This window comes from Corvus hawaiiensis, chromosome 24, assembly GCF_020740725.1.
Source record: "Corvus hawaiiensis isolate bCorHaw1 chromosome 24, bCorHaw1.pri.cur, whole genome shotgun sequence".
Lineage (NCBI taxonomy): Eukaryota > Metazoa > Chordata > Aves > Passeriformes > Corvidae > Corvus > Corvus hawaiiensis.
The window spans coordinates 6,013,755-6,022,709 of NC_063236.1; the positions used below are offsets into that span (position 1 = coordinate 6,013,755).

At 56.5% G+C, this 8,955-nt stretch overlaps 1 protein-coding gene across 2 annotated transcripts in view; it reads right to left on the reverse strand.

Moving 5' to 3' along the window:
- Positions 1-5,123, reverse strand: part of LGR6 (leucine rich repeat containing G protein-coupled receptor 6) — a 151,906-nt gene extending 146,783 nt beyond the window's left edge. Inside the window, exon 1 of one of the 2 annotated variants that reach the window (XM_048327913.1) lies at positions 4,839-5,123. In XM_048327913.1, the coding sequence (XP_048183870.1) occupies positions 4,839-5,035 (197 nt within the window). In that variant the 5' untranslated portion in view covers positions 5,036-5,123. The remainder of the gene's footprint in view (positions 1-4,838) is intronic. The other variant, XM_048327912.1, reaches the window with a different exon arrangement.
- Between the last annotated feature and the right edge of the window lie 3,832 nt (positions 5,124-8,955).

The window sequence follows — 8,955 nt, forward strand, 5'->3', positions numbered from 1 at the left end:
CCCTGCTGTGACAGCAGCAGCCTGACAGCCTCATCAGTTGTGTCCTGCCCCAGGTCTGTGCTGGTTTCCCAGGGCAGAGAACAGCCCTGCAGGCAGCGGCCTGTGCCTGGCTCCACAGCAAGGTGTGCAGGGGCCTGGGACAGGAACACAGCAGGCACCGGTGTTTCTGGGCACAGAGCAGCAGAACTGCCTGACCCCTCCATAAGGATGGGGAGACCTGAGACCCTTGGGAAGTGGGGGATGGCTCCTCCAGCTGAGCTTTGAGCCACGGTGCCATTGGTGTCTGGCACCCTCCAGGTTTGTGTCCTTCATCCTCATCTCTTCCCCTGCAGCATCTCCATGGCCCGCTCTTCCACAGGGCGGTGCTCCCCACCCTGCCCGAGGCCCACACACTGCTCACACCAGTAGGTTTGATCAGCCTTCACAAGAAAAGGAGGAATGGAGGAGTGTTCTGCTCTATTGACTGGAAGGGTGTAGAGAAGCCGGAGCCAATGTCTCCTTGGAGTTGTGCAGGGGAAGGATGGGAGGTAATGGGCACAAGAGGAACCACAGGAAATTGCAATTAGATATTAGGACAAACGGGATAGTAAACAATGGGGAAAAGGTGAGGGAATCTTAGAGGTACTACTAAGATTATCCAGGTTTACCTACTGGAGAAGATCCTGACCAGCCTCACAGGATGGACCTGTTTGAATGTGGATAAGAGACCTCCAGAGGTGTCTTCCAGCCTAGGATATCTGGGCAATCCTTCCAGTCCCTCTCCATGTATGCTTAGTCCAGGCTGGGGATAAGGCACTGCAAGATGTGTCAGGTCCCTCTATACCTGTGCAGGGTGTGGGGCTGTGTGTGCTCCCTGGCCAGCTGAAGTCCACATGTGGCCATGGCCCTACTGCTGCTGCCTTTCCATCCCAAGGTGTCCTCTGCTGAGACAGACTCTCCATTCCTTTCCTGCAAATGACAGCTGGACAGGACAGCACCTCCCTAGGAGGGGCCTGGCAGGCACAAGCAACATGGTGTCAATTTTTTTATGGTGGAAGAGGAGCAGCCTTGGCAAAGTGAGAGCATCCCTTCACCCCCAGCATTGCCACCTGTCCCCCTTGCAGGGGCTGGTAGCCAGATACATGGGGATGAGGGGGATCAGGATGCCATCCTAGGACAGGGGGCTGCACTGAGCACCTGCACCCAACTACGGGCATCTTCCTGGTGACAGCCATGGGGACAGCTGGGGACTGAACTGCACCAGCCCAGGTGGTGCAACACCTGCCCGAGGGAATCTGAGGTGGGGCACTGGTGTGCAGTGGTGCCAGGGATCACAGCTAAGATAATATTTTAAGCACCAAGCAGCTTTTCCCATTTCCCCATCCTCCTCTGAGCCCCTTTGCGCAGTCACCTCTCTGCCGCAGAGGAATCTTCCCCTACGCAGCTCCACTCTCCTGCACCCCCAGCTTGCTGCTGTCCTTTCCAGTCAGTCCCCAGTAGCTCCAGCCACCTCTGCTGCAGCCCCAGGTCAACCCTCTGACACACGTTGAGAGACAGAGATGTGGTGTGTGATACAGGGCTGTGGGGACTCACTGGCACATCAGCTAAAGGGGAAATCTCTCCCCTCTCCTTGACCACAGCTGCAATTTTGCCAGCGATGTCTCCACTGAAAACACTCGGCTTTGGATGGGTGGGATCAGGGTCAAGTTCAGAGAGATGCAGGAGGGAGCAAGGACAGGATTCTTGCAGAGAGACAGGCATGGTGGAGGCACAGCACGGTCAGGATGGGGCATGGGCACCAGCTCATTAGTGGTGAGGCAGTGTCTAATCAGAGGTGATTACGAGGATCCTTTATTTTGCTCGGGAGGAAGTCCTGCTCTGCACTGTGCCAGTGACTTGCTGAGAAGACAGAGCACGGAGCAAAGAAGCCGGAAAGTTTTGCGAGCAGCTGCCCACCAGCTCCATGCTCCTGCTGCCATTCCAGGGCTCTCTCTTCAGCCCTTGTAGCTCTCCAAAGCAGTCTGGCGTTTCTTTATGTATTTGAATGTGGAGTTTGAGCCTGTATTTCCATGAAGAACTTAGATCTCACTCCAATATCCATACTTTCTACAAAATTTGTGCTGATTTGCTTTTACAAACCAGCCCTGGCTGCACACTTGTACCTGGGAATCTAACCTCACATAGCTTGCTAACAGTAGTGACAGAAGCAGAGAGAAAACCCAGCTCTCCAGTCCTCCTCCAGTCATTCCCAGTTCATTCTGATTTCCTGCCTCCATCATATCTGCTCCGTCCTCTCCTTGGCAGGGTTTAATGGATAAGCACCAAAAGGGTCGGTTTTCCCCAGAGAGGGAGGGAGGGAGGAACACTGAGGCCCCCTCCAGCACCCCCCGGGCCCGCCCCGCGCTCGGTGCAGCCGGAGGGTCCCCCCAGCCGGGCGTGGGCTGGGGAGGGGGCTCTGCCCGTGCAAAGGACCGTCACTGGCGCCACCGTGTGAGCCCACGGGGAGCGGCCCACGGGCAGCGGGGCCGGTACGGGCACGGGAGAGAGAGGGGCCGGTACAGACACGGGAACGGGGCCGGTAGAGACACGGGAGAGAGAGGGGCCGGTAGAGACACGGGAGAGAGAGGGGCCGGTACAGACACGGGAGAGAGAGGGGCCGGTACAGCCACAAGGGAACGGGGTTGGTACAGCCCACGGGGGAACGGGGCCGGTACAGCCCACGGGGGAACGGGGTCGGTACAGCCACAAGGGAATGGGGCCGGCACAGCCACAAAGGGAACGGGGTCGGTACAGACACGGGGGAGCGGGGCCGGTACAGCCACAAGGGAACGGGGCCGGTACAGCCACAAGGGAACGGGGCCGGTACAGCCCACGGGAGAGAGAGGGGCTGGTACAGCCCACGGGGGAGCGGGGTCGGTACAGACACGGGGAGCGGGGCCGGTACAGACACGGGGAGCGGGGCCGGTACAGCCACAAGGGAACGGGGTTGGTACAGCCCACGGGGGAGAGAGGGGCTGGTACAGCCCACGGGGGAGCGGGGCCGGTACAGACACGGGGAGCGGGGCCGCGGCCAAGGGACCGCACCAGCACCATCCCGAAGTGCTGGGTGCTGCGGGGCTGTCCCGAGGACCCAGTCCCAGTGGAATCCAGGGCTCTGCCAGCAGCCTCAGCAGGCACTGGCCGCACCCGCTGGGATTCACGCACAGGGATCCGTATCCCAGAGCTGTGTCCCTGCTCCAACCACCGTGGCCAGGGTGAAGGTGGCACTGAGCGCCAGGAACACCGTAATGTGCCTGGGTTCGTGTGGGCGGGCAGCTGTGCAGTTCCCAGCCCGAGGGACAGCTCCGTGGGGATGACACGCAGCGTCCCCTCTGCGGAGTGGGAGCAGCGGGTGCCCCATGCTGTGGTACCTGAGGGTGAAGTGGGTGCCTGATGGGGCTTCCCCTTGTCCCCACAGAAGCATCAATGCTGCAATGTTCTGCATTCTCCCACATGCTCCAGTGACTTTGCACTCGTGGGCAGCCGGTTCCAAACCAAGCCCGAAGGATTGTTCTGTGCAGTCACACCTCATGTAACAAGTGGTTCCCTCTCCCAGGGGAAATTCAGCCTGCATTACCCATTTCTGTCGTCTTTCATGGTCTCCAGTGAACATCGTCCTTTCCCGTCTTATTTCTCTCCCAGCTAACCCAGTACAGCTCTGGCCATCCAGTGGCTGGCACAAGACCGTGCTCCTCAGGCGAGCGGGAGGAGCAGAGAAGCCCCTACCCAGCTGGGGCAGCTCCCACCTGGCTGCGCAAAGCCCTTCCTGAAGGGGCTCGGGTGCTTTGCTCTGACAGCTGAGCACCTGCATCTCAGCACAATCCAGGAACGGCGGAAAACCAACACCATGGTCTGTTTGCCACTCCCAGCCTCGAGTCCCCCCTCAGCACACTGAGCACAACATGAACATCCCCAGCACCGTCTGGGGCTACCAGTGGTCCGTGATGGCTGTGGCACACGCGGCTTCCCTTGGCAGTGCCCCAGCTGCATTCCGAGCTCGGAATGCCGCGGTCCTTCCCAGCCTGTCTGCCGAACAGCTGTAGCTCGTGGCTGCAGCGCTGCCTGTAAACCCAGGAAGCATCTTCCGCAGGGATAACTTGTCTCCCTGAGAGAGATGTTTCCTCTCCTGGTTAAACACTGAGATTTTCCACAGTCGTTTATCAGGATCCTCAGTCATCACCGGTATGATGGCACCGAGACCACCTCTAGGGCTAGAAATGAACGCACCAGTCTCTGTCAATTAACCCTTTGGGGTATTAACATCAGAAGGGGTATGAAACATTCAGATAATCAAGAATTTTTAAATAAAATTAATACATAAATAATCAAAACACAACACTTACCAACCCCCCAGACCTCTTACAAGACTTTAATATTCATTTTAAAAAGGCAACTCGGACACTGCTGGTGGCCAGCACAACCCAAACCCCGCAAAGCCCTGAGTTATTGCAGCTATTGAAATGCTTGACAGAAGGATCCCAGAGCAGTTTTCCCTAATTGCTGTGTAAAAATACTCCATTATGTGCTCAGACAATCAAAATCGACCCAACAAGTCAGTTCCCGTGGTCCGCTGCAATCACGGAGCAGAGCAGAACATCGCAGTATAAACAGCGCTCGCAGAGGGGCGCGGGAGGAGGGGAGCTTGGCAGGTCCTGCCCAAAGAGCTGCCTTTTTTGTTGCTATTTTGCTTGGTTTCTAATTTCCACAGGAAATTTAATTTCGGGAATATGTGGCACAAACTTCCAAGCCGGAGGAAAGCTGCAGCTGTTGAAGGGGTCCAGGGGAAGCACTGCAAAAGCAGCAGCAAGGGCTGTACTTACAGGTAAGAGGTGAGAGGGCTCAGGTTGGCAGGGACCTCCGAAAGCCCCAGCTCAGAGCAATCCACCGAGAGCACGATGCCATCCTGTTCGCAGTGGCACTGGGGCGGGCAGGAGGGCGCAGCACCTGGCTCCACAGGCACAGCCCGGCAGCGGGCAGAGGACGCCAGGAGAATGCCCCAGAAGAGGAGCGTGTCCATCCTCGCCCTGGCTGCGGGGCCGGGGCGCGGTGTCGCCGGCCGGCTGCGGGCGCGGGGCTCGGCGGGGCGCAGCGGAGCGGTGCCGGCGCCTGGCACGCAGCGGGCACGGGATCCCCGGCAGGTCCCGGTGTGGTGAGGATGCAGCCAGGCAAGGGAAGGCATTGCTGAATGATCTTGGTTATTGGATTTCAAGGGCTGGGCAGGGGCGTGAGACACTCCAATGGGAGGAGTTAAACTTTCTACTCTTTCCCTCTCTCTCTCTCTCTTAGAGCTGGCAGGAATTTCATTCAAAGGGAAGAAAGGGGAAAAAAAAACCAAAAGAAACCTCAACAAATAAAGACCTGTTCATAGCTCCAGGACCCAGGCTTGTTTTGTAACCATGTTTTTGTGAGATAGCAGGGCAGGGGAAGGCAGAGCTGGCTCCGACAGGGCAGAGGAGTGTAAGTAGTGAGGCAGGAGTACCCAACAGGCACTTCAAGGGCTCCAGACTTTGGGACGCTGAAATATAACCCCAGATAAAGGACTCTGTGTCTGTGCTAGCTGCTAAACTCAGCTGTGACTGGAAAGTCAGGGTGCAGCTGGGGAGAAAGGACTGAGGAGCTCAGGACAAGCTTTTTGCTGGGAGTGACCATGCCCAAGGCTGGCTGTCTGTCTGTCCTGAGCTCCAGCCCTCACTCTTCAGCAGCCCCGTTGCTCTCCCTTTGCACCAGGCAGGGGTTAGGGGGAGATGCAGGGGGATGGAGCAGCAGTGTCATGCTGTGCAGCTCCATGGTGGGACGTGGTGCTGTTGTTACAGTTTTGCCCAGATCAAGGGCATGCGTGAGCTGCGTTTTGCAGGAGCTGCCCAGCACTGATGCCAGGAGCAGGGCTGGGTTGCTTCAACAGCTCTTTCTAACCCTGGGTAAAGTGGCCAAAGAAGAGGAATAGTCCACTGAGTGGGGCTTGAAGCCATGTCACCTGCACCTGTGCCGTGGTCTGGCTTAGCAGGGGCTACTGCCTAGGCCAGCCCAGGGCCTCATAGTGTCCTGGAACATGTGGGATGTGCATCAGAGCAGGATTCTGTATCAAGGAGCTACCGAGTTCTGGGCAGCAGAAACACCTGATTAGCAAAGGGTGCTGGCCCTGCAACAGGAGAAGGCTGCAAAGGACAGCTCCGTGTCCTCTCTCATGATGGCCACTGGCTGCTCAGGGCCACTGTGATGCCCTCAGATGGGGTGACTGCTGTCATCCCATGGCAGTGGTTTGAGGGATAGGGGCAAGCCTGGCCCCACAGCTTGAACCACACCGAGTCTCTCTGTACAGAGCCAAGAATCTCATCTGTAACAGGGACAGCAGCTGAACACGGCTCTCACACTGACGGCAGACAGCTCTCCATGGGGCTTTAGGTGGATCTGGATTCCCAGTTTGTTCCTCCCTCTGCATCCCCCACAGCCATGAATGGAGGAGGTGAATGAGGTAGAGAAAGAAGGGCCCAGGTTTGGGTCGCTGCAAATTGCACCCATAAAGTCACCTCTCCCACTGTAACCATGCTGTGGCAAAGTGCCACGTGGCCAAAGCACAGACTGGGAGATGCTTTCACATTCCTGCTTCCTCTGAATGGGCCTTTCCTTCTGGCAAAAGAGTTTCCTGACTGATATCCCCATGATCACAGGATAAAAGAGGCAGAAGGGTTATCTGGGGTCAGGAAGATGAACTGGCACACTGGGAGACTTAAATAGCTCCAGCTCACCGGGGCTGGGGTGCCTTGAGATCTGTGAGTCAGAGTGGGCATCTCCTCCCCCAAAACTGTGCTGAAGATGGAGTTCAGGGTTCGGGGCTGATGCACAGACTTTGGCTGAGGGGTGCTGGCCGGGGTGATGCTGGATCTGAAACTATTTCACTTGCCAAGTGCATTCAGATCCCGCAGATTCAGGACTCCCTGGGACTGCTGCAGTCATTGGAAAGAGCATCACCAAGTGCAGAGGAGTGAGAGGATTTTGGTCTAGGAGCAGGAACTAGTTTAATTGGAATAAAGGCGCTTCCATCATAAACAGTGATGGAGATGCCATTGATTAAACAGTTGCAATGCCTTTTGACAGCTCCGAATATAAATCACTGCTTGGTGGGGAGACAGGGAGCCCTCCTCAGAGAGATGAGTCCCCTCAACACTCCTCTCCTCCAGCTCTGAGACGGGACACGCTAGCAGGGCCCGAAATGGCTGGACATGCTCTGACAGTAGCCAGGAATCTGAAGTCAGTCTGGAGAAAGTGTCAGGCCTATCACTCCTGGCAGCTCTTATCTGTGATTCCTGCTCCTCTCCCTCACCACATCACCATCTCTTCACAATTTCTCACTCAGTGAACTGTCCTCGGGAACCCAAGGCTCTGGCTGATCATGCTATTAATAGAGTTCTTGCAAAAAATCCCACCGAAGAGGTTCCTATTGAAAACTACCATTCAGCTGAAGCAGAGATATTTCCTCATGAAGGCACTGACTGCAATTTTCACACTTTTTTGGAGCAGCATGTCCTGACACTGGAGAGCTTTTCTCCATGTGCCTCACTTTGACTTTTCTGTTTGCTTTTTATTCCAGGTCGGCTGTGGAGGTTCATATCCATGCCTCATTTCTCTGAGATCTTAGCTGTCACTATTCAAAGCGTCACTTACTCCAGCGTGTCACCTGGCTCCTGGCAAAACTAAGAGTCTGGACACCAGGTTGCTTGGACCAGAGAGCTTTGACGTTTCCATGGTAAACCTGGAATTTCTGAATGAGTCCCTCAGGGATGGAGGTGTCACTTTCCAGCCAGCTCTAGCTGAACCCGCAGCACAGTGGGAGCAGTGTGGGCCGTGCCATTAGCAAAGGCACCGGAGCTCCCGATGCAGCTCATCGCTGCGGAGCGGATGTTTCCCTGCAGGCTCCGCCGTGTCTGTGTTGTCCTCTAGCGGCAGGCTGCGGTCTGGGAGAGGAGGAGAGCGCTGCTCCACAGCCACCCCTCCGCTCCCTGCAGGGCCCCGGCACCCTCCGCTGCATCCCCCCTCTGCTGAGACTCTTGGGACCAAACACTGGGGGATTGGGCTGAGCGTGGTTCCTGAGCGTGGGGTACCTCTGAGCGGCAGGTGACATCCCAGGTGATGTTTCTCCTGCTGCCTCCACATTAACAGGTCTTCCTAGAGCTTGCTTAAAAACAGGAATTAAAAAAAAACCCTTGGGGAAATTTAGAATACAGCCCAAGTGGAGAACAAGGTCCAGTTCTTGTGAGCTGCAAGCATAGCCATGGGCTCAGCTGGCCAGGGGCACAGAGGGGCCAGGGGTGGTGGGAGTGGGCTGCATTCCTCACACCAGCACATGCTCCAAGGGGGTCTGACTCTGGATTGCAGCCTCGCACCTGAGGAGAGCCAGGATTTCGTGTACCAGCACTGGTCAGATCCTCTCTGTGGGCCAGAAATGAGATGCCAAAGAGGCTTTGGCCTGAGGATTGTGCCTGGCAAGGTTTTCTGGAGCTGGTGGCATTCAAAAGCTGACAGAGTTGCTGTGGAGTTATAGCTGGGGCAGGGCTGCAGCAACACCCTCATGACAAGCACTGATGACCCCTCCTGCACAGCCAGAAGATCTCTGTGGGCCCTGATGCAAGAACTTGCTGGACCTTGACTTTGTCCCTCAGTAGTGGGCTCCATGCCCTGCAGAGGGGAGGGAGGTGATGTTGCTCCTCCAGAGGTGATGCCAGTGCCCTGGACATCCAGCTGAGGTCCTTCCCGAGCTGGAAAACTGGCGCTGCCAGCTGAGTCAAAGTGCTGGAGGCTGTTTGTTTCTGTCCTCAGCATGGGCCTGACATGGGGCCCCTGGAACAAACCACAAATGTGTCTCCTGCCCTGCTCCCATGGGGCGACTGCTTTTGCCCTCTTTTTATTTCCTTCCCGATTTTATAGGGTTCTGGATCAACC